Source organism: Rhea pennata, chromosome 8, assembly GCF_028389875.1.
Source record: "Rhea pennata isolate bPtePen1 chromosome 8, bPtePen1.pri, whole genome shotgun sequence".
Lineage (NCBI taxonomy): Eukaryota > Metazoa > Chordata > Aves > Rheiformes > Rheidae > Rhea > Rhea pennata.
In genome coordinates this window covers 32154742-32180709 of record NC_084670.1, presented here as the reverse complement: position 1 = coordinate 32180709, position 25968 = coordinate 32154742, and the positions used below count along the sequence as shown (strand labels likewise).

Here is a 25968-nt window from a genome sequence, read left to right as displayed (position 1 = left end):
TAAATAATTCCTGAACTGATGATTTCTGTTTGCATGTAAACATTAGCTGCTGCTTTAGTAATCATATCTGGAAAGAAATGTGTGAGTTGGGGGTAGAATCCATGATGCAGTTTTGTATTGGCCATTCCATTTTTTTTTTTTTTGTCTGAAATAGTAGGACTTGGTAGAAGCAAAGAAGGACTTGGGAGTGCTGGTGAATGACAGATTGACCATGAGCCAGCAATGTGCCCTTGTGGCCAACATAGTCTCCTGGGGTGCATTAGGAAGAGCGTTGCCAGCAGGTCGAGGGAGGTGATCCTGCCCCTCTACTCAGCCCTGGGGAGGCCTCATCTCGAGTACTGCGTCCAGTTCTGGGCTCCCCAGGACAAGAGAGACATGGAGCTACTGGAGAGAGTCCAGCACAGGGCTACGAAGATGATCAGATGGCTGGAGCATCTGCCCTTATGAGGACCGGCTGCGAGAGCTGGGCCTCTTCAGCCTGGGGAGGAGAAGACTGAGGGGGGATCTGATCAATGTGTATAATAAGTACCTGAAGGGAGGGTGTCAGGGGGACGGGGACAAACTCTTTTCAGTTGTCCCGTGTGACAGGACAAGAGGCAATGGGCAGAAATTGAAGAACAGGAAGTTCTGCCTGACCGTGAGGGGGAATTTCTTCCCTGTGAGAGTGACGGAGCACTGGAACAGGTTGCCCCGAGAGGTTGTGGAGTCTCCTTCTCTGGAGATCTTCAAGGCCCGCCTGGCTGCAACCCTGTCTACCATGCTCTAGGTGACCCTGCTTGAGCAGGGAGTTTGGACTAGATGATCTCCAGAGGTCCCTTCCAACCTTACTGATTCTATGATTCTAAGGCTGTATATTTTCTAGGGAACATGTCTGACCGCTTCCTTACACTTTCCTGACACTTGCTCCCCTCCTATCTGTGGGAGAATAGGTGAAACAACTGAAATACATCAAATGTGGCTGAGAAAGTAGAATTTTCTATAAGACAAAGTGTAACAAAGTCTCTTGCTCTCCATTTTGAATGCAGAATCTGAAGAGACATCTGAGATTTTTAAAGGAGGTCTGTAGTTTTTTAGGTGGTTATTGGGCTGATGGTGAGAACATGTCTGTTATGTACTGGGATGAGACTATGGATTATATTTGACACAGTTTTGTTGATCTTGGGCTCCATTGTGGTTTTGTGCTAAACTTTGAGGTATATCTAATGTCCTCTGTAATACAGAAGAGTTACTGTTGACTAGTCAATGTTGACCAATGGGAAGGGCAGCAGACGGGCATGTGAGACTAGAATGCAAATGTCTGGTTTTACTATTGTCGTGTTATCTGACTTATGAGGAAGAACACAGCTGTGGCCAGGTATCTCATCCTCTCTGTGCCTCAATTTATCCATCTAGAATACTAAGATAATCAATCATCTTGTGAAACACTGGTTCTACAGATGGAAAACTATGTAAGAATTAGATAAGTCTGTAAAGTTGATAGTCAGGGGCATGTTATTCTTTTGGCTGTTATTCTCTATGAGCACTTAAAGACCAGTGAGCTGAACCTCAGGAGATATGAGGATTAGGCACAGAGGCACGAGCTGGTTGAAATGCTGAATTGCCAAGAGGAACAAAACTCTATTTTCATGATCTTACTGAAGAGATCTGATTTCTTGGAGAATTCTGTTTCTCTTATTCCCATTTGATCTTGGGGGGGGGGGGGGAACCTATCTGTATCACTAGTGAACAGGCATCTATATTTTTTTAATTATGTATTTAAATATATATGTATACATTATATACATGTGTACAAATTTATATATATTGTATATTATTTGTTATTAAAGTATCCCTACTTGTAGTTATTTTTATTTTGGTTATTTAAACTACCCAAGAACAGCACAGCTTTTTTGTCGTTGTGTTGAGGTTATTTTTTAATACTGCATGCCTGAAAAGTTGACATCAAAGTAAGCGTTAAGTTTTTTGTTGCCATTTTGAATTTAATAGGTAATTTAAAAAATACTCAATTTTATTACTAGTTGTTGCTTACTAATATGGCAACTTCTTTTCTAATTTTAGTAATATTACATAGTTAAATAGGAAAAGATAATGAGTCATGATCTGCAAATGTTCAGTGGATCTTGGAGGCCTTGTGGTTGGTTCTTTCTAATAATATGAGCACGTCTCAGTTATATTATGATATAATCTTATAGATAATTAGTGTGTTCTGTTGCTTAGCAGAATTACTGAACTTTTATGAGGATTAAGACTACGCGTTTTAAAAGTAACATTCGTTTAAATAGCTTCTAAAAATGTCGTCTCTGTGCTCTTACAGGTATTTTCGAATGGCGATGAACAGTTGGAGAAGGCGATGGAAGAGATACTGAGGGATTCTGAAAAAGAGCAGAGCAATGGTACTGCTGACCGGGAAGGTTGTGGTGATGCCTGCAGCCATGCGACTGGAGATACGTCAGCAAGTCAGATAAATCAGCCATCACTGCACCTTGTTTTAGACCCTTCTACTTCAGGTACTGGTAAAGGGCCCTCTCCTTCCCAGAAGTGGTAGCTTTTCCCTTTTATGCAATTTCAAATTAATCTTAAAATGAATATAAGGCTTTCTGGGACTCCATTCCGAAACGATACTGAGATAACGTAGGGCCTCCTCTCCTTTTCAGATCAGGATAGGATTACTGACAGGAATAGATTTGTTATTAGGTTGAGAGACCCTGTGCTCTTCTGTTGTTTTGGTCAAGAAAATATTCATTTTGTCTCAAGCCCTAGGTGAGGCTAAGTTTCAGGTAGCTTGCTGAACTGCACTATAGATGAAGCTTGAGACGAGATATTTCAGTTGTGCTTTCCTGGAGCGTTTTTAATAATACAGAGACATGGTATAAGAAAGGAATAATTTACCAAAGGGTTTAGGTCTTTCAAGTCACTTTTCGATATGAGAATGAAAAATTCTTATTGTTGCTTTCTTTTTTCCTACTAAAATACAAGACTGTGGCCCTGTCTGTTGACCTTAAATTAGGTTACTTTTTTCCCCCAGTAGTATGCAGAGCAGTTCTGTGATATCATATCAGATGTTTCCTGTAGTGTTTATTTGTGAAGTTAGAAGAAAGTTTTCTATTTCAGAATGAGCTGCATAGCTTACTAATCATGGAAACATCCTTCTTTTAATTACATGTATGTTATATTTTAGAATGACCTGAGAACTTTACTGACTTCTTATTTGATGTGATTTCTACAGACTGATGTGCTTAAAACAGAACACTACTCTTAACATGAATGAACAAAGAAATACTTGTAAGGACTTTTTTTTTCTTGCTCCCTAATAAAAATTAGGCAACATTTACAAATTGAATATTACATAAATATTAGGAAATAGAAATAATAGAGTGCAGATTGCTCAGAAAGATTTTCAATGTCCTTCTTCAGAGATACTCAGAACACATCTGGTCAGGGCCCTGAGCAACTTGATCCCACTATGAAACTGGTCCAAATCTAACCTGATCTGTCTTTCATCGGGAGTTTTAAGCCAAGTGACCTCCAAAGGTCCCTTTCAACCCAAATTATTTTGTGTTTCCATACTTTAGAGTTTTTCATAACTTCTGCCTCTCCTCCCACTTCTCAGAATGTCAGGATGCCTTTAAAAACACAGAAGAAAACATGTCCCTTGCCCTCAAATCACCCCTGTCCATATTAGTGTGATAGTGGAGAAAGAATGCTTCTCTTCTGCTGAGCAGAGGAGCAAACAGATACCCCTTTTATTTTTTCTAGCTCATTGATGATTTCGTACATTTAGTGTGTCTGTCGCAGAAAAGTGAACCATATTTAATGATTCTAGAGAAACTACAAAGATGTTGGAGAAAAGAGAATTGAAAAGGCATCGTTGTGCAAACTATTAATATGAATTTGAAGTAGATATAAGCAAACCAAAATAAAGAACATCTGAAGAATTGAATTTCAGGAAAAAAATATATTCTGACACTGCTTAAAAAAAAAATAGCAATTTGCCCGTATGTAATACGTGGAAACATGCATTAGAATAGACTTCATATTAATATTAAAGGTGTTAAGTGTTGTTGGAGCTGGACTGTTATAGACTCTTTAGCCCTATGTCCATCCTCAAGAGAAGTCCAGTTCATTGCTAAGGAAAAGTAGATGACTTTGCTGTTGAATTCATTCAGAAAATAATGTGAAGAAATAAATAGTTAAATAAATGGTTTCTTCATTTTCAGAAATCTCTGCACCAAGGCCCTCTTCCCCTACTGAGCCCCCAGAGGAAGACAGCGTATTGTTTAACAAACTGGCTTATTTAGGTTGCATGAAGGTGTCTGCCCCTCGAAATGAACCAGAAGCATTACGTGCAATGGCAACTATGAAGTCCTCAAGCCAAGCTCCTTTATCTGTGACACTTTATGTTCCAAATATTCCAGAAGGCTCTGTAAGGTAACTTTTTTTTTTCTTTTTTTTCTTTTTTTCTTGGACGCACGAAGGTCAAATTCTGGCTTTGTTTTCCCACAATGAAATGAAGTAGTTGGATTTACACCTAAAGTTCTTTCTGAAGGCAATTAATTTTGAGAAACTCCTGTAATGCAACAAAAAACATGCTCAAGTTAACATATTGCAATGTGTAGTTGGTGATAGTGGTTGTCATACAATGTCAGTAAAAGAATATCTTTCTGCTTGCTTCTTCATTCAAATGTGGTAACAGATGCCTGTTGTCTGAGGAGTTCATTCACATGAGTTGACATCTCATTGATAGCTAGACCACCAGGTACGTCAAAACTGCAGTCTCCTGGAGCTCAAAGCAGAGAGAAGTGTTATCAGACCTTCTATCTGCATATTCGGATCATTGTTAATCGATAATTATACAGAACATGGTAGTAATACTACTTCTCAATAAAGTGAAATAGAGTGAAGTACAGTGAAATAGTTTGCCTTTTTTGGGGAAGCGTAAAAGTGGAAGTTCTGTATCAAGCATTGCATTTGCTTGTTTGTGGTTACCCACTTGAAACCCTTAAATGCTGAAGGATTGATTTGAGCCATTTCAAACTGATGAATTCTGAAAATGAGGTGTGAGGCTCACAGTCATCTTTTGAGTGTGGAGCTACTCTGAGGATCAGTTTCTCTGTATTGAGTATCAGCAAGAGCCTGTTTGCTAGCTGTAGGGCCACATATTCTCACAGACCTTGTTGGGTCATTCCTGATATTCTGGAAAGGAAGGGCTGATATGTGTTCTCCCACAATGAGTCTATGATCACCTGCAAGGTAAGTAAGTTCAGACAGTAGTGATTCAGCTGCCTTTGAGTTAGGTGAGGGAGTTTCACTTTTAGGCCTGCTCTCATTGTTCTTCAGGGCTTGAGATGCTAGTCTCTATTTCCAGACATTTCTGTGCTAAACCCAAGTCTCTCCTGAGTCTACCTCATGATGCATATGCTGATTGTCTCTAGATACTACAGAACACTTACTTGTCCCCTGTGAGAAGAGGCTCTTAATTAGTGATGAGAGAGTCCAGGGATCTTAGACTGCACTAATGGTGCATCTGGCAGAAGTCTTGCATCCAGAATTAGAGAGTATCTCAATATTGAAGATTCTTTCATTCTAGCACTGAGATTTCTGAAGAACCTGATTAGGTTTCTTACCTTTCCTATAATATTTTGGTGAGAGATCTGGATTCTCAGTCTAATCTAAATCTTGTCCTTAGTTTCTTGATGAATCAGCTGTTTGAACTTTGAAGATGTTCCTTATTTGTCTTTTTTCAGTAATGGCCTTTATGGTGACTGTCAGCTTGCCAGAAAGACAAAAGGAGCTTTTTTCCAAGCACATATATTGCTCTTTAAACTTAGTTTAGGATTTCATCTGTGGTTATGACAATATTTCATTTGAATTAGGAAATTACACTGCATGTCTTTAGGATGGTAACTGTCATGCTAACTGTGCTGTATCTGTTTACATAAACAACACAGCCATTCAAGAAAGTTGTTTTCTTGTGAATGGAAGTTTGCAAGTCCCTTTGATCTTTAATTGCTTAGGGCCTTACGAAGTGAAGGACTGTGCAAGAATCTGCATGGAACTGTAAAGGTGAATTTGCCCGTGAGATAATACGCTCTGTCAAAGCTCATTGACATGTCCCACCAACGTTACGGTACGCTGAAGCATTTTGGGGGCTCACTGGATTCTGTTCCAGATAACTGGGACTTAGTCACACTTGGTGTGAATGTAGCCAAAGCGCAGAGGTGAAATGCACAGCTGTAACTGTTCTTTGAAATTCATTGTTTAGATCTGTGTAGGTGGCATTTAGGTGGGAAAGGCTTGTGCAACTACTCTGCCAGCATCAATGAGACAAAAGTGATCTAGTTTGATTGGTTGAGTACAGATACACCCGCTGCGTGACGCGGAGCGTGATGTGCCGTATGCAAACGACACATGGTAACTCTGAATGTTATGTAGCTGGTGGGGCGTTTTTTTCCTTAATGTAGCAATTACATCTTAATAGAACTACACACAGATTGTTGTCTCTATGATATTTTCTTATCACTGTTGCTTTTAGGTTTATTTTTTAATTGTTAATACAGTTTTCTTGTATTTGTTTCTTTAAGAAATGTGCTATAATTTTTGTTATTTAGGTTGATTGTGTGTACTTTTCAGTGCTAGGATTTTCCAGCATGATGAAATGCTTTTCAGAATTTGATTAAATTTCAGACAAAAGTATGTGGTACCTGGGGAGTTTCAAGGGAGTTAAATGTATTTGATATAGACATGCTCGTCTTTTAAAATTTTGTGAGGTTACGAAGATGATTTAGGGAGCTAGGAAATACCTTCAAATATCTTTTGATATCCATTTGAAAAGGTAGATACAATTTTCTGTATTATTTCCTACAGTGTAGCTTAAAATAGCTCAAAGGACAGAGCAAAATAAATCAATAGTTCTGAAGTTGATGTCAGACTGGATTACTCATCTTTGGCACTTTAAACAAAGCTGTTGCAGTAAATATTCACCTTAATGTGATAACAAGCTGTTATTAAGCTATATAGTGCTTTGAATTCTGGATAAATAATACTTTCTTAAATAAGGATTTTAACCCTTTTAAAATACTGATTTTTTTTCTTTGTATGGAAATTGCATTTTTCACAGTTGCTGTGGTTCCACATTTCTACTATCTTTTTTATAAAAGATTGCAGAGCAGTGATGTTCAGTATTATTGTATGATATAACTGGAGGTACTATTTTCTTCCTATGGAATATAAAAATAATTATGACAGTGTTGCAACCAAACATATTCACATCTTAAATTTGGAAAGCCCTGCCTGTCTGTCCCTACTGTCTGTCTTGTATACTTGAATTTAGTAGCAGCTAGAGTTTTAGATACTTGATTATCTAATTTAGATACTTATCTAATTTAGATACTTATTTATCTAATTGCATAAAAATCTTTTAGGTAGATCTGTTTGTTTTGACTGTTTTTTTTATTTTTTGTGCTGTTCCTTCTCTTGACAGGATAATAGATCAATCAAGCAATGTGGAGATAGCCTCTTTTCCAATCTACAAAGTATTGTTTTGTGTGCGTGGACAAAATGGGAGTTCAGAGAGCGACTGTTTTGCATTTACTGAAAGCAGCTGTGGAACAGAAGAGTTCCAGATTCATGTTTTCTCTTGTGAGATTAAAGAGGCAGTAAGTCTGAAATGTTTTATTCTGATTACTTGTCAAAAAGAATAGAAGGGATATTTTTTTTTTTAAAAAAAAGTTATTCCAGACATGACAATGGTATATATTACCTTGAAAGATTATATAATTTGACACACACATAATGGATTTCACAGAATGTGCAGCTGGTCATATATGAATATTAATGTAATTTAAAAAACCTAAAAAATTATTTTAATATCTAAGTTAAATACAAAAATACACTGTAAAGGAAAGATTTAGAAACCTAAATTTAAGACAAATAATTTGGTTTTTTGATCCTCCATTCAGTGGAATTTGGACTAACATTGCAGGATAGACCTTGAGACTTGCATAGGATCATCTGACATTTGCTCAGATTGCCCTAGATATTTAGGAAAGAACTAAATGGTATTTTAAGAGAAAAGGATTTTGTAGGATAGTCAAATAGAAACTGAAAAAGGAGAAACACTGGTTGCCAACATCTGCAACAGCAAACTGTAAGTTGTAGTGTTAAATACAAACTTGAAAATTTTGGATTCTGTGATGATTTGCATTGCCATTTCTGAATAAGTATTAACTTACTAAGCATTATATTGGAAGTGAATGTGACTTGAATGAAGATAGGAAGTGTTACTGAATTTATCTAGTTATTAAACCTGACCTGAATGCTTTGAGTTATTTAACAAAAAACAAAAAAAAAACAAAAAAAAAAAACCACTTGCTGTCGTTTTTCAGCAGAAGAGGCAAATTATTGTAACTTGACCTTCAAAAACTTCCATATAATTAAGAATTTATTCCTTAAGATAACATGTTGCAACACTATACTTAAAAAAAAATATATATATATACTTATGATGATAATACTATGCTTTTGCTTTTCTGCAGGTTAGCAGAATTTTATATAGTTTCTCAACAGCATTCAAACGTGCTTCCAAACAAGCATCTGATCATGTTAAGGACTTTGTTCTTCCTACTCCAGACAGTGATGTGTACACTTTCAGTGTTTCTTTAGAAGTTAAAGAAGATGATGGAAAAGGAAATTTTAGGTAATCTGAGTGGAGAGTGAAAAGTAGAAATCTTTCTGAAACAAGCATGTATCTATGTGCAGAATGCACAACTAACTGGAGGTGAAACTGATTTGGCTTTTCTTTAGGTGACTCTCATAAACAGGAAGCTATTACCTTACTTTTCCTTCAGTTGTTTTCTCTTTGTATGTTTTCAGTAAAAAGATTAAAAAAAACAAGCATCTGTTTTTCATATTAACTTTTTAAAACATATTTTTGATAGGGATAGTCAAGGTAGGCCTGTATAAATGAAAAAAGTGATCGGAAGTCAATTGCAAGCTTTTCTCAAACCAGTTTTCCTGAATAAATACACTTTATTTTTCTCTTTCTCTTTTTCTTTTTGTTTTGTTTTGCTAAGCTATAAATTCCAAATTTACTAACAGTGTAGGAAACTAAACTTTTCAAACCATTAGAGAGGACAGAGAAACAAAATTGTCTTACTTGAAAGATAGCCTTTACCTAACTGTTAAATGCATAATAAGAGTTAATTCTGTGAAAGTGTTGTTATTTTTTTGCTTCATATCTGGCATATCTTTTATTTTCTATCATGTCAAAATCAGTATTTGTTATAAACTGGAGCAAATAACTTTGTGAATGCAAAGATTAAAAGAAAACAATAAAAAAGAAAACTTACACTTTGGATATGTGGGCCAGATAAATCGCCCACACATTTAGAGCCCTAAGTATGAGCTTGTAGTCTTTTTTTTTTTTTTTTTTTTCCTTCGGTTCTAGCTTATTAACTTGGTATGAACGAAGGAAGAGAAGGGCTCTAAAGTGAACTGAGAAACAGCATTTTAGCAGGTTACTGCTGTCTCCTCTGTATTAACGGCTAATCATCTATACCTGTGCTAAGGAAATTTTTTTTGTTTTTTCTTTTAGCCCTGTGCCAAAGGATAGAGAGAAATTTTATTTCAAGCTTAAACAGGGAATTGAGAAGAAAGTAGTGATTACAGTCCAGCAACTCTCAAATAAAGAACTGGCCATTGAGAGGTAAGATTGATATAAAAATAATGTAGGTTAAGCTTTGGAGAGAATAGTATTCGATGTACTCTTTTCCAGCTTTGAAAGTTATGTGACAGAAAGGAACGCGGAGAGCAAGCCTGAAAAACAAGTTGCTGGAAAAAAAGTGATTACTTGAATCAGGAAGTATTTGCAGCTTGGCTCTCAAAATCAACAAAAAGAAAATGTTTGCTCCTTCTGACCCAAAACTCTGTTTGTAAAAGTTATGTTGGATTCTAGATCAGTGTGGGAGATTAATGTGTCCTAGACAGAGTTGGGAGAACTTGTTCATCTTCAAGCTTGGACCCTATGTTTTTTTTCTTTCTTTGAGGCTTATTTACAAATAAGGTATTTAGAACTTTGGTGTGGAAGACATTTCTGACCTCATTTCCGAGTACTGAAATTTCAGACAGAATTGCGGTTGTGCATTACGAGGTAGTCAGATCACTCCCACTTTTTTCTTTATTAGAAGCTGTATGGTTCTGGCCTTGGAATAGCCATCGCTGAATCATGCCTTAGTGCTGTTTTTCAGATAGTCAGAATGAAGTAGCTGGTAAAATCAACAAACAGTTCTGACTATCACAGAAGTGTTCAGTTGTGATTTCTGTGTTTCAGAGCATCTTTCATAAGAAAGATGGGTTTGTTGTGCCCCTCCATAGGGGCCTCCCTTTAGTGGCCTTTTGGATTCTTCTGACAAAGCAGCTTATGTGTATGTTTTACTCTCCTCATTATGAGACTACTCCAGAAATATACAGTACCAAGCTGCTGTTTGGGCTTGGGTAGTTACGTTTTTGGATCCAGAGAACCCCCCACCCCACCTCACCCAGCCCCTTAAGTGCAGCTCCTAATTTCTTTGCCTGTTCTGATATGATCTAAGTATTAGTATTCAGTAGTTGGACTGTTGTTACTTCTGGTATCCTGAATGCTAGCTGAGTGATGTCCCCAGAAGCCATTCTGCTGAAATTCAGAACATCTTGCATCAGAGCAGGAAAGATGTCCCTTCTTTCTAGTAGCTACAACAATGCATAAAGGCTGGTTGCTTGTGCTTATATAAATAGTTCTTTCTGATCCCAGTGCACATTTGTATTGTAATTCCATTATAAGCTATTGTATTAATTTTTAGAGCTCTTTTTCAAAGTCTTACATGATTCTGAAAGGGAAGCTGCAATTGGCACATTTGTGCTGTGGACTTCTGAAATTCCTGAGCAGAACAAAGTTGCTTAGCATCATGCTTGGATTGATTGGAGCCTTAGTTGATGGGAGTAGCCGATATTCTCTTGATATTATCCAAATGAGTCCCTAGCTGTGTAAGAATGTGCTGCAAAGTAACCAAACTAGCTATTTTAGACCTTGGAGAATATTTATCTGTTAGATCAGTGTACTGGAATAGTTTGAATTTGGGTTCAGCCTGCTTTGTCTTTTGGTTGAGTCTTCAAGACCAGGATTGTCTTTTTTTTTAATAATATGATTCTAATATTTATCTTCATGTGATGGTGAAGAGTTCAGGAATGGTTAGTGAACTGTTTTTGTTTGTTTTTTTTTTTTCTTTCCTGAAAATGAAATGAGGGGGAATTCTGCTGAACGGAATATGCACCTGAAGAATAGCAGTTAATCTGTTCATTAATACTAGACCCTTTGTTACCATAGTAGTAGTAGATACTGTATTGGTTTAAATTAGAAAATTTTCTCTCAATAGCTGAATTTTAAAAATAGGAAATGCCACCAGATGGCAATCTTATCAAAAGAATAACAATATGTGACTTCAATTTTAGTGAACAGAGAATTCAAGAAAACAAGAGAATCAAACAATCCAAACTAAGATTTCTCTCCTCACTTGCTTTCAAGCCCTTCTTTCAAAATGAAGCTAAAATTTCAGATGAGAAATACAGCAAAATTTATTTTATCAAAGTGATTTTGGTTTGTAAAATTGCATTTTTTGTTATTCATTGACTTACAAAACAGTCCTATATTCAATCTATTTTTGGTTTTAAAAAATGACTTTAGCTTGAAAATTGAGTCCCCAAATGATAAGTTCTGTGTGTGTTAAGCATTTGTAATTGAATTGGTAATGTTAAATTACATAACAAAACCCAATGTTGGATGTTATACAGCATTTTCCCTGGGGGGGACCTGGGCAAGTATGATGGACTATTTTTGTCTGTAAGTAAAACAGCCTTCATTAGAAATTGGCTTTTATTTTAATGATGTTTAGGATGATTCAATTTGGGTGTTATTTTTATCACTGCAAGCTGTGTTGATTAAAGTTACTTAATTGATATGACATGCATGGGCTTGTAAGTCATTTTATGTACTTACATGGCATAATATTATAATTTAAAAATGGAATGCAAGATCAATTTAGGTTACATCAGGTAGCCGTTTTCTAAGCTATTTAATGCATCGTCAGAAGGAATTGTGAGTGAAATTCTAATGAAAATGAGTTACTAGAGAAACCTCAAAGGGATTTGATATTTAGTCTAAAGAGCTGCAGAATCTTTATTGATCATCTGAGACAGGTAAACCTGGTATCACTTGAAAAACTTGTGAACACCTCCACTCTGCTGCTGTGTTCAGGTAAGGACTATGGCTGCAATGGGCTGCTGGAGTAGGTTACCCCCAGCTGAGTTATTGTGGCCCTTCCTGCCTTGTGGTCTTCCTGGCCTGCAGCTTGTCTATTTTTTATCTAGGTTAAAGCAGGTAAAGAAACAGGTTTTTTTCCTTGTCTCTTGGGTTTGAGTCATGTTTAGGTTGGTTTCACTTCAGCCCTGCACTGTGAATTATCAAGTCTCTGCTGTTTGCAGAGTTTAAGAAGAAAATTCTGGCAGGCTAGAGTAACGAACGCTGGGTAAATTTTTTGCCTTCTCCTAACACTGATAAAAATAAAATCTATGAGCATCTCAGGCTATAAAATACCCATTCACAGCTTAGCAGTGCTTCTTGTGATGGTATCTCAAGTTGTTGAATGACTAACGCCTGGTTCTTGGAATGAAAACCATGACGGTGTGCTCCCACGCTTGAAGCTGTCTAATGGCCAGCTTTGCAGCAGCAAATACTGGGTGGGCAGACTTTGAAATACGGGGAGAGGGAGCTGACATCTTTGCTTATGCACAGACCAAATCTACTCCCTTCTAACTCAGTGCACTTTTGAATTGGGCTAAGGATTTGGTATTCTTCTCTGTTCCCTTAATGAGAATTCAAAGTAAAACTGCGTATTCATATGCTATAATAAAAACTATGCCTAACCCTGTTTTTTCGTGAATGTCTATATTTGGGATTGATAAAGGTACAGCCTGCTGTTCGATTTGTAGTGTCTGTGCATATGTGAACCTGTATGTTTGTCTTAAGTATAATGAGGAGGAAAAAGAAAATCATAAGCCCAAATGTAATAGGGACAAACTCACTACGTGGCATAATAATTGCTTATGTTAAGACTCTGTTCTACAATTAGTACAGCATCATTCAAATAGCAATTGATTTTACATCTATGTCCATGATACATTGTGCATGCCTGCCTGAAAGATGTGAAACTACTCTTTCTTCATTTCTGTCCTGTGAATGTTCAAATGATGTCTTACAGTCTCTGTTTGCTGAGAAATAGAAATTTTCATTTAGATATCTGAGTTGCCCAGATGACAGAACTGGTTTTGTTCAAGCCTAGGGAAGGTGGGAATGGGGTCCCTTATTGTTGCCTAATTGCTGCTAATGGGAGGGTGTAAAGAAGATGGAGCCAGACTCTTCTTGGAGATGCAGAATGATAGGATTGGAGTCAGTTTTATCCCTGTGAGGGGAGTTGAGCACTGGAATAAGTTGCCCGGAAAGCTTGTGGCATCTGCTCTTGGAGATGCACAGGACTTGATAGGGGCCTGGAAAAATATGACTGACATTGATCCTCCTTTGAGTGGAGGGTTGGGCCGGATCACCTATAGAAATCCCTCCCAGTTTATATTGTTCTGTGAGTCAGTGATAAATGGTGCTGCCTCTGGCTACTAGAGACTTGAGCTGTGTGGAAGGAAGATTCTCTCAACAGCAACCCCTCTGGAATATGGCCCAGAGCTTTTCATAACATTTTTGTGATAAAATTCTTTCAAATTCTAAAAACATTAGATCTGAAATGAGAAAAGAAGTCTGTGAGTAAAGACTTACAGCTTATGTTATAAATACATATTTCTGTTGAGTGTTTCTTTTTCATAAAGGAGCATGCTCACAGGAGAGAAAGATGAAGATGGTTTTAGAAATTTTGGCATTGGATTTGTGCCTTCGGTTATTCATAGTCTGAAAGTTTTGCTTGATAATGTTTTGGACTTTTTTATTTTTTTTCTTTCACTCTTAAAAATATCAGGAAAAATTTCTTGTTAAATAACTGGAATTTGAGAGCCTAGCTTGGTTGCCATCTCTGGCAAACTAATCTCATAGTATTATTAAGTGGGCATAAAACTTCCTTTGTGTCTTCTGTTGAGGTTGCAAGCTCTCATGTAGAAGCTGTTGTATTCTGTTTTATATATGAGCATTTTAAAAGATGGGGAATGGTAGAGTTTCCTATTGGAATGTCTAGTTTGTAATTTGAATATATTTGTGCTATTTTGTATCCCTTAATAGAATGAGAGCAATAAAGCCTTATAGAGGGCTATAATTTCCATTACATGATGAATAAGTATAAACAAACACATAGACTGAGATAACTACTGATTGTCAAAATGTTGTTAAAACCTAAGCAGAAAGCATAACCTGTGTCTAAAGAGAAGAAAAGTGATCTTTGGTCTTGTGGAAAGAGTGCAAGGAAGCTGTGTAGCCTGCTTATTGTGGTTAACACATCGCTTCTTGGTGTACACTGAAAGTAAGGGAGATGGGATAAAATCTGTCTGGGCAAAATTAAATCTGACAGTTTATCCTGGATTAGCACTCTGCATCATGGGGCAGTGGCATTTTTGATCTGTTCCTTGACATGCTAAACCTAGGTTTACCATCTCACAGATCCACAGTGCAGCATCCTCTATTGTGAAGATCCTTGCATCTGTGAAATACAGAAATGTATACAATATTTCCTTTCAATCTTAATTTTTAGTCTTTTGACTCTTTTTCTTTAATTTTTTAACAGATGGTATTTTTAAGGACTATTGACATTATGGGGGATACAATATATGAAAATTGTAACTTTTCATATAATTATATAAAAACATTTTTTAAAAATAGACTAATGAGGGTGAAATTCTTCTTGCCAATGTCTCATGTGTAAGAGTTGGTATTTTTAAACTAAATATTTAAGTCATCTTCAAGAATATTTGATAGTTCACAGCTGAGATGCCAATTTCTGAAATCTTTATTCTGGAAAACAATTTCATTGTCATTTCTATGATATATATTGTGGGGTTTCCTGAATGTATATGATAAAGCATTAACAAAATCTTAGGGAAGATTTTTCTCTAAAAGCAATAGGAAGCTGTGCTATTATGTTAAAGAAAATATTTTTGTATTTTGAAAAGCTGATATCTTTTAATTTTTTTAAAAAAACTTCACAGATGCTTTGGCATGCTACTAAGCCCTGGACGAAATGTGAAGAACAGTGACATGTATTTACTGGACATGGTAATGTTGAATTTTAATAATCCATTAGATAGATGTGACTGAAAACTCTCATGTTCTAAAACTAGAAATGGATTTGTTAGATATAATGGGCAAAATGTTCCTAATGTCAGAAGTTGTGATATCTAGTTTGTGTTGAATGAGTGAGGACAGTGATTAGGTCAGCTGATGGTTAGTTGTTACAAGTAAATGATAGCTATATTGTGTTAAAGGTATTGCCTAAGATTTTTAAAATATATTATTGTTTTTATATTTGGACATCAGAGTAGATGCCTTATTTTTCTAAGATGCTGAAAATTTCGCAATGCTTACTTTGAATTGAAGCTGTTGCTAGAACTTGAAGTATTTATTACCTTTTTTATCTTAACTTCTTGCAATGAGATGCATGTAAAAGAACTACAAGATACTTTGATACTTTCTGTAATAATATCATTTTACTTTCATACTATGGATAAGAATAAAACCATTTTCAGGTTGAGAAGTGCTTGACTTAAGCCAGCTGTAGCTGTACAGTTATCTAAATTTGGCCTAGTCTTTTTTTTATTCATATTAATGTTTCTAGCTCTCATTTTTAGTTCTTTTGTCACATGTAGAATATGCAAATACAGGTATATTTGTATGTAATCAGTAGCTTATTTTGATCCATTTCTATTTGTTGACATGACTTCTGATTTTCCAGTTTTGTTATTTGATTAGAAAATTAGAGTAAATTATAATGCATTGTGGAGCACAGTGAATTGGCTTCTGCGGTAGGAATAAATACTCTTTTATTGTACATGCTGCATATTCAAATCCATGTCTAAGTGTATACATTTAGCTAGTGGATGTTTTAGCTGATTAATTCATTTCTTGGATATAACATATACATTTAAATGTGCATTTTCCTTTCATATCTTCCTCTCCATTTCAATTTGGAATGCTCAGTTACTAATATTTAAATATATTATAAACTGGATTGTAGAGTAGGACTGTCAGTCTCTTATCTATGAGGAGACTACCATACAGACCTGCTGCATCCATGGGAATTCTCCTAGAGAAGTCCGGGAAATGTATACTTGGCTCATAGTAGTAATAGTCCCTGCATGTAAGTTCCATACTCTGATTGTTCCTAGCAGGTCCATAAGAAAGATTTCTGCAAATAAGAGATGTATAGCATAATGTTATTTTAATTAAATCTACACACACTGGTGTAATTAACTTTATCATATGTGGCTCTTTTGACTTTGTTTGCATATTGCCCTGTAATCTGACTCTTAAATCACAGGTTCCTACTGACTTAGGAACTTTTATTCCAGTCCATAAAATCTAGCAGATAGGGAAAAATCTAGCAGATGTATAATTTCAGAGTAAAGAAAAAAACAGCAGCATGATCTGTGGGCTGTTAAGGTTTTATTCTGGACCCTTTCTATTAATACTTCATGGCTAGTTTAATTTTATCAAGGAAGTCTCTTACAACTGATCTCTGTTAACAGCCCCCTCAGATGCTCATAAAGTAAAAAGTAGAATGGCTGACATTTCCCCCCCCGCCCCCCCCCCCGAAGACCTCTATTATAATAAGCATTGAAAGAAAGCATGTTAATGCTATCTTGTCTTCAGCTCCTTACCTACTATAGGCCTTTTTATGTATTTATTTATTTATTTCCTTCCCCTATATCCTTTTGCAATGTGTTAGGATCATATTCTCTGTTCAGGTTGTGCTCTTTATAGAGTGAACACAATCTTTGAATTTTTTAGTCTCCGAACAATCGATGTTTTAGATCTCTGAGCATGACTAATAAAACTAATAAAGTCCAAAATGTTTTTATTTTTAGGAATCCATGGGAAAAAGTTCTGATGGGAAGGCTTATGTAATTACTGGAATGTGGAATCCTAACGTGCCAACGTTTGTAGTACTTAATGAGGAAACTCCTAAAGGTAACCTCATGTAATTTGTAAATTTATTTTACCTGGCATAGGTTTGATGTAAGCATGTTCTCCTGGGGATCATAGTGTGTATGTCTGAGTACCTGTACCACAATGTCCCAAGAGTTCATGGTCGGGATCAGAACTTTCCTGCATAAACATACGCAAAGTAAAAACGTGAATAACTGTTCATTGAGTGATGTGTTGTTGATTTGGTGCCAGTAGATCAGTGTTTGGGGTTTACGTATGTGCTCCTCAGTTATCAAAATATTTGGTCCTAAGCATGCAGAAAGTGTTTTCCACTCAGAAAGTGTTTTTATACTCAGCAAAGCAGTATAAATCGTGAGCATTGCTGTTCTTTCTTTCAGCTTTCATGTGAATTGTTTACAAATAGCACTTCATCCCCTTCAATTTGAGGTGGGTGGAAGTGGTGTATTGAAGTACTTGAGTATGTAGCAGTAGTGATGTAAGGTTAGGATGCAAAGCTGGAGTTAGTTTCCTATCCCAAGGCAGAGGCTACTTAAAAGCGTATCCAAGTACATGTTACTGTCACCCTTTTTGCTGTTGGATTTTCAAATCTTTTCATTCCTTGTAGCATGTAGGCAAAACTCTCCTGTGCTGCTTGACCTAGTTTATGTTTAAAGATATGGCTCTGTGTTTATGTGTGTGTATATATATGTACACACACGCATATATATATATATATACACACACACACATATATATATATGTATATATATTTTAAATGCCCATTTGCCTCTTTGGTCTGATCAGACAAGAAAGCTTGGGGATTCCTAATGTGTGATTCTGAATGTTTATTTTAGAAAGCTGTGCTTTCTGCAAGAAAGATATCAATTGTAATGATAGTTACTACCTTTCTCACTGATAAATGCTTCTGGAAGCAGTGATCTTTTTCTTGCACTGCAAACTTGCCAAATGCTCTTGAATTATTTGAGTGAGATCTTCTGGTCAGCTGATCCTGCATTCTGCACTACTTGAAAAACTTTGAGTTATGGCTCAGTGTCAGGAAGGTGAAGATACTATAGATCAGGATTACTGATCCATGCTTTACTTTAAAAATAGCGCTGTGTACTGCTCTGATGAGGACTGTCTGACCCAGAGTGTGGGGCTGGGAGTGTTGAAGACTTTTGAGTCTTTGTAACTGACAGGGTATGAATTCGAACATTAAAAATGATGCAAAGTGTTTCTTAGCATTTTGAGAGGTTTTAGGACAGGCAATGATGTGGGAGATCTTTGGTACAGGTTTGTTATACATATCCATTTCCTCAAATGTAAAGTTTATGCCTTTAAATGTAACCTTATCCTGTGCAATTTCCTTTTGTGTGATAAGAATCATGTCTTTTAATGCTGTTTTATGCATGTGACATTTTGCTTTTGTTCTTATAGATTCTCTTTGTTTTAGAAAGTTATTAGAGTTACTTGGTGTATTGGTTAATTCATACTCTTATCTATGCAGGCACATAGAATATAGAACTCAGACAAGTAAAATGAGTGCAAGAGAATCAATGATTTAATAGGTTTCAGTTTCAACAGAAGTTTACTTCTATCATTTCTGTTTATCATTCTGAGAAACTTGTTCTTTGACTGCTTTTTCTGTACATGACTTTTGTGTTTTAGATAAACGTGTATTCATGACTGTTGCAGTGGATATGGTTGTTACTGAAGTGGTAGAGCCAGTCCGGTTTTTGCTGGAGACTCTTGTGCGTGTGTATCCTGCTAACGAACGTTTCTGGTATTTCAGCAGAAAAACTTTCACAGAAACTTTTTACATGAAGCTAAAACAGGTATTGTGGGTTGTTTTGTTTGGTTGTTTGTTTATTTATTTTTTAAATAGTTGCTGAGAGTGCTAGGGTTGTCTATCTGAATTGACTCCAGAAAAATTAACAAGAACCCTGAGCACCATTTTTTTACCAATCATTTCTGCAATGTTTCAATATATAGCAAATAGAAAACGTTCACTGCCTCTATAAACTGTGAATTGGAATGACTTGCAATCATTTGTCTGTACGAACCAATTGAAGACTTTATAATTTCATGCAGTCTAACTTGTGTGCAGATATCTAAAACAAGTCCATTTGACTAGTAAAATCAGGGAATGGCTTTTTCTGTTGTTCACTGTAAAACCAGCTTATATCTAACAAAAGGGAGTACTGGCTACTGAGGTTCAAAGGCATAGAAATTTGAGACTAGGTGGATGGAAGCATGTAATTGGTTAAAGACAAAAAAGCCTTTTACAATTGTTCAAGAGTCAGACTATCACTATTGTTGTTTCAAAGTGTCTGAGAAGGTAGATTTTTTTTTAATGTTTCCAGAAAGAGAAATTTGGAAGATACTTTATCTGAAAAGGTAAATTCTGATGCATGGATAAATTATAAATTTGCCGTGTGGTGGTTGCTGGTAGTAAATTCTTGCCTTGCTTTATTTAACCTGTTTTCCTTCACTGCCCCAGGTCTTTGTGAAAGGTGATAGTAAAAGAATTACTGCTGGCAATTATTTACTACATTAACACTGTGTGTGTAATTTCATGTCAGTAATCATAACCTCATGAAATATTTTAATACTAGTAAAGTATTTCTAGCAACCAGTATTTTTAGCAGCTAATTTCTCCCAAAATATCCCAGTTTATCAGTCTCTTAGAGTTTAACTTAAAAGCTGAGTTATACAAATAACACTTGATTCTGCACAGGGGAGGTGCAGTTAAGATGAAAGTTAATTCATAGCGGCGTATTTTCTCTCTATTAGCTTTCCCAGTCCTGTGTTTTTATGATTAACATACATTTGTTATGTGTGCCAGCCCTGGAGATTAATATATCAATCTCATTTGGTGATGTTTATTGAATAGTTTTCTGCTGAATTGAATGCTAAAGACACTTTGGTTTTGGTACTGAGTGAGGTATGTAAAGTATGTGCATTTTCGCATTACCATTCTGGAATGATATACAGTTGCACCCTCATGCAGTAAGTGTTGACCTACTTTCTGCAAACACTTATCTTGTATTAGTTCAAAAAATGAACAGTTGAGGCTGACTTTGGAATAGAGTGAGCTATCCTCTTTGTCTAATGAAGCCAAAGAAGAGTGATTTAATTTTATTGAGCCTAAAGTAAATACTTTAATTGTCATCTCCCTGTGGGGTACATTAATGGGTCTGAAAAAAACCAATGTTCGTGATACATGGCAAAAGTGCAGTTATGTTTAACATTTAAGTGAGTAAATAAATCTCATGCAATGTTGTTTCTGTAGTTCTTCTAGAGATTAATGTAGTAACTTAGAATTTGAGAAAAACAGTTGTTATCATATGCAGATGTAGAAAATAGCTACATTTGTAAATTTAAAGAAAGTACATTTGAACAGATTATATTCTCCGTTGCTTGATACTTAAATAAGTCAAGCTTTTCTTTAAATTACTTAAAACTATACTGTTTTTAATTTTGAATAACATGGATGCTTTCTTTTTTCTTTTTCATCCTTTATAATGTAACAACTGACATGCACGCAGCTCCCCTCCCCAAAGAGATGCATGCAAGCACTTCTTCCTGCTGTAAAATTACAAGGAACTGTTCTGCAGATTTTTAGGAATGGAACACTTAATCGTTGTAATTTTTCTATGAGATTAGGCCCTGATTATGGATAGGAGGATGTCTCTGTAGGTCTCTCTGAAGATGTGTAAAAGGTCTTTATTCAGCCAATTATCAGATGGACAATCATTACTGCAGTAATGTTCCTGCAGATACCTTTGAAAGGCTATGTCTCAGGGCACTCTTAATCCTTGGGCAATAACTTTGTAAATGACGTTTGGATCAGCTACTTATGAACTTGTGGGGAAAGCAGTTGAGTTAATTGGCTTTCAGGGACCTGAAAGTAGATTGATACAAAAAGTCTAAGCTTTAAAGATAGGTGACTTCTCTACACAGGACAAAGGATCTTGTGTTGTAGTTTGCCTGACGATGCGAAATTGTGGTGATAATGGTCACAATCATTGCACAAATGTAGTGTACTGGACTGTGGGTCAGAAATTAATATATGTGTTCGGCACAGTTCAGAGTTCTAACGTGCAGAGTCCTTGGCAGGATGTTTTGATCTGGGTTATCTGAGCAAGATACCAGTTCCAGTAGAGAAGCATCTGTTACTGATGTTGAAAAAGGAAGGAGGCAATAAATTGTTTTTTGGCATATCATCAGAACTCTGCCTGTCAATAGAGGGACCTAATATATATATATATATATACATATTTTGTTTTAGTCCGAAGGGAAAAGCCACACAAGCGCTGGAGACGCGATTTATGAAGTTGTCAGTTTACAAAGAGAGTCTGCCAGAGAGGAAGAACTGGCCAGCCCAACAAGTGGAGGAGGACCAATATCATCGCAGGAGGATGAGGCAGAAGAGGGTAAGAATAAACAAACAAATAAATAAATTTAGTTGATGATGAGGACTGTTGCTGTTCATGGCTGCACAGTATTTGCCTGCTTCTTCCAAAGCAAACAGTTCCTCAAGCTCTTTCTCATTGTTTTTTGAAGATTTTTGGCTTCCTGTAATCTTTTTTTAACTTTGAGGGTTAACCTGTAGCTTTCAGAGCATGCTTTGTACATGCCAAATTTGATCTGGATGTCTGACCTACCAAAATGTGACAGTTTTATGAAGTTATCCTTCAGATTTTCTGCTCTGTTCTGTCAGTGCTAAAACAAACAAACAAACAAACAAAACAAAACAAAAAAACAAACCAAAAAAACCTCCTTGCTGATTACAGCAGAAAAGCTCCTTGATTCCTACTTACGGGTAAGTAGTTGGATATTAGTTTGTGCAGTATGAATTCAGACCCTCTGATTACAGTCAAAGTAGATGTGTATGATTACTCTCTTCCAGTTACAAATAAAAATAACTGAATCCCAGGTGATACTGGGCTCTACAGAACACATAGCCAAGTCATCTTTGCTGAACTGGAAACCTTCCACAACTTCTTAGGATGGAGTAGGAAGGGGGGTGGCTATCACTGTCGTCCTTCCCTTGCATCCAGTGTCACTTACGAATAGTAAAAATGTCATTTTCTCTAAAGGGAGCTTTTATCTTGAATTGATATTTGGGAGTACTTTACTGTTTATAGTAATAATTATTTCAGATCTGACCTTTTGGTTTTGTGGTTAAGTTTTCAGACATTTGTGGATATTTTTTTCCATGCTGGATATTTGAGTTGCATACTAAGAAGATGGTTTGTGGCTTATTTGATTAAATAAGGTTAAGTAATCACTTACATACTATTTCATCTTGCTTCTTGCTCAGAACAGTAAAGCACTGCTCCAGAATTAATGAATGTAGCACAATTAGTAATATGTGGATATTGTCCTCTTGGTACTGTTGTAGAATAGCCTTATTTTATTATAGGGTAAAAGTATTCCATTGAGGTATGAACTGAACTTTAACTCTTAGCTTTCTAATGCAGTTTCCATATTTTAAATGTAGACTGCTTTCTAAGAGAAGACATTAAAAATATCATGATGTTACCCTGTTCTCATGGAAACTACATTAAGAGTTATCGGCTTAGAAGTTATCTATCCTAGTGGATCTGGAGGTTAAATGAGTCACTACCAGTTGTTCTAAATAAATCTCTTTCTTTCTCTCTTCTTTTTTCTTCTTTTTCAGGGTACTAATTATGATCGTGGAGGGAAAAAAAAAAGTTTTGTCTTAGCCTTGGAAGAAGGCTTTCTTTTTTCTTTAGTGTTAGGGATGTAGTTACTTGGCCATACAGTTTTTTCTGCTTTCTACCATACTTGGGGCAGATTGCATTATAAGGATTTTTCTGTTTCTTAGACTAGAGGTTAGTGTTCCCATTTACAGATATTGAGGATCATCTGTTCCCTTTATTTTTTTTTCTGTGTTCTCAGATATATTCTACATTCCTATACAATATTACCTAACTTACTTCAAAAGCACAATATAATGGAATTTAATTTGTGTAATACTGTAAGAATGCATGTCTCATTTTCACCTTTGCCTGATTTTTATGTGCTTTATATATTGTATGCCTGTGTGTCTATATGCACACACCTCAGTGAGCTGTCTTATGTCATGAGTGTGTGAATAAAGATGTTTCCCACAAGAAAGAAAATTTAGATCATATTTTCCCTAAATACATTTGTAGCTTTTTTCTTTTTTCATTTTAACTTTATTTTTTCACCCGGACAGCTATATAAAAGACAAAGATCTTTGTAAGGATTGTGCAGAATTACTTACAGATCTTTCAGATCAACCTCAAATCTTTTTTTAAATTATTAATGTTGTAGTAGATATTTCTGGCTACTCAGTCATCTAAGGTTCCCTGCCTTGAAGATAGTATTTTTAAAAATATAATTAGTATTGATGATTTTTTGTCAAACTTAAAATTTGAAGTATGCTCCTTGGTAAGCAGCTTTCTCTTACATTCAAGCTATAATTTAAAAAGAGATTCAAATATATAATGAGGAAGTTCTTACACTTTCTGGATAGATTTCAAATAAAATGAATTTATGTATCAATTTCCAGCAGAAAGGAGAAAAGTGCACTTAATTTTGAGTAAAAGCTGGCAACAGGTGTGGAGCACTATTGGTTGAATTAGAGATTATTTCCTTATTGCATTATTCGAACAATACAAAATTGCACAAAGCATTTTGACTGTAGTGTGATGCTATGGAAAGATGAAGCATCTGGTTGTACATATGTGTAAGGATTGGAGAAAATTACTTTACAGCAGCAGCATTCACAAGGAGTTTACAGACCTATATAACAGCGACAAATGAGAAGGTGAAGAACAGCTTGACTTTTTAGCAGCAGAGCTTGCTTAGAGCATATGTGAACTGTGACCTTTCTTTGGCTGTTTATATATTTTAACTTTTTTTTTTTTTTTTTTTTTTTTTTTTTGTAATCTAACATTTCAAGAGACTGCTTTGTAAGTCTATTTGGTTTTCTTTTCAAATCAGAATACAGTTAGGATGTTAAGGATCATTGTAAATAGGAGCAATTCTGTTTAAAAACACAAAATATTGCCTCTGTTTCCACAGTCTGCAAGCTGATTGTAAATCTTTTTTTCTGAAGTTTTGTAGGGTCCCGAATGTCTGCCTACTAGCTCTTGTTCCAAGTCATTACCTACAGATTAAACATGGTTTGTTTAGCAGATGTTTCAAAACTAGGTAATTCATAATAGGAGAAAATGCTTAGAAAGAAAACCAAACAGTTTATTAACACATTGCAATGGAAGACAATTTTTAATTGCACTTACTAAATAAATATTTATATTTTTCAAAAATATTTGTTCCAGTATCTATTTTATTAAAATTAATTTGTAAGCAAAAGAGAACATGTCTACCAAGTCTCCAGAAAAAGTTTCTGAAAGTGAGTTGCAGAATGCAACTAGAACACTGTCAGATGTCTTCCAGGAATGCAGTACTGTCCAGGTTTGTGCCTTTATTTTGCCAAAACAGTAGATTTCTTGATGATAATTAGATACTACCTCTGACATTGGGGAAGTGAACAGGAATCTGGTGGGCAGCACAACCGATACTGATCCATAAGCAGTAGACTTAAACCAGAAGAACCCCATTGAAATGTGTTTGATGCTTAGTTGCTGGCTTTTAATAAGCAGAAATCCTATATAAATATTAAACTGTAGAAGGAAGAAGGGTCAGTGGAAGGTATAAAGTGTAACAAACATTAAGAGTGTAAAGATTTCTGTCTGTGTTTTCTCTAGCTGTTTTAACTCTTCAGGAACAAATATTAGAAAAATTAATACATGAGATACAGAAATTCATTGTGGAAATGGTGAAATTTTACAATGAAAAATGAAATTGAAAGGGTAGAGGACCCTGAAGGCGTCGGAGAAATCGGAGTGTGCAATGGATTGGACAGCACAAAAAAACTGTGTGGGTAGAGTAGGTGAGGAGTGGGCAATAGTGAACGATCGGAGATGATCAGTAAGACTATATTAGGATGCTGGGTCAAATGTGAGTGGGTAGAGGCTGTTCTCGGGAATGGAAAAGCAAAGGAAGGCAAGAGTAGAGGAGGTGGTATTTTGGGAGTCAGTAATAGCTGTTAAGAGTACCCTGTGATAAAATAGGGGGTTATGATCTGGAAATATGTGAGCAAATGAGGATGACTGAGTGAGAAGAATAACATGAGTGGTGTGGAAATATCAACTATGCATTTTTATCCAAATTAAAAATAGTTTTATGTAGTTCATAAGAACTGTTTATTTGTGAAAATGTGAAACAAAGCAATGTTGCTGGATCCTATATCCTACTAAACAAAATTAATTAAAACTGTATTGGAGTACTTTTGTTGTTGCCATAAATATGAACAAAAATTTAGTGGATCCTAAATTCATGAGGGCTTGCTGCTAATAGGTACCTTGTGCTATCTTTAGGCAGAAACCTTTTTTGCAATTCCATAGGAGATGATTATTTAAAATGTAAGTACTTCTGAAGAATGCAGATGTATAGCTTTCAAATGAAAAGAAAATATTCTTGATGAGTCTTCAGTCTCTAATGTCATACTATTTTAATACCTTACAAATTAACCTTTATTATTAAAAACGCAATGAATTGGCTTCTGCAGTCATATTATTTTAATACCTTACAAATTAACCTTTATTATTAAAAACGCAGTGAATTGGCTTCTGCAGCTAATATTGTGCTGCCAGAAAGAATACGATCCCTTCTTTAGTATATAAAAAATTTGAGCGCAGAAGGCCTTCTTTTTTTTTTTTTTTTAATTTGCCCTGGATGATGGA

The 25968-nt window shown here is 35.7% G+C and overlaps 1 protein-coding gene across 1 annotated transcript in view; it reads left to right on the top strand.

Annotated features, from left to right (window-relative positions):
* RABGAP1L (RAB GTPase activating protein 1 like) overlaps window positions 1–25968 on the top strand; it is a 239259-nt gene that overhangs the window by 20957 nt on the left and 192334 nt on the right. Inside the window, exons 4-12 of the mRNA XM_062581619.1 lie at window positions 2315–2507; window positions 4218–4428; window positions 7481–7655; window positions 8535–8695; window positions 9593–9703; window positions 15229–15295; window positions 17104–17206; window positions 18833–18999; window positions 21456–21600. Of these exons, the coding sequence (XP_062437603.1) occupies window positions 2315–2507; window positions 4218–4428; window positions 7481–7655; window positions 8535–8695; window positions 9593–9703; window positions 15229–15295; window positions 17104–17206; window positions 18833–18999; window positions 21456–21600 (1333 nt within the window). The remainder of the gene's footprint in view (window positions 1–2314; window positions 2508–4217; window positions 4429–7480; window positions 7656–8534; window positions 8696–9592; window positions 9704–15228; window positions 15296–17103; window positions 17207–18832; window positions 19000–21455; window positions 21601–25968) is intronic.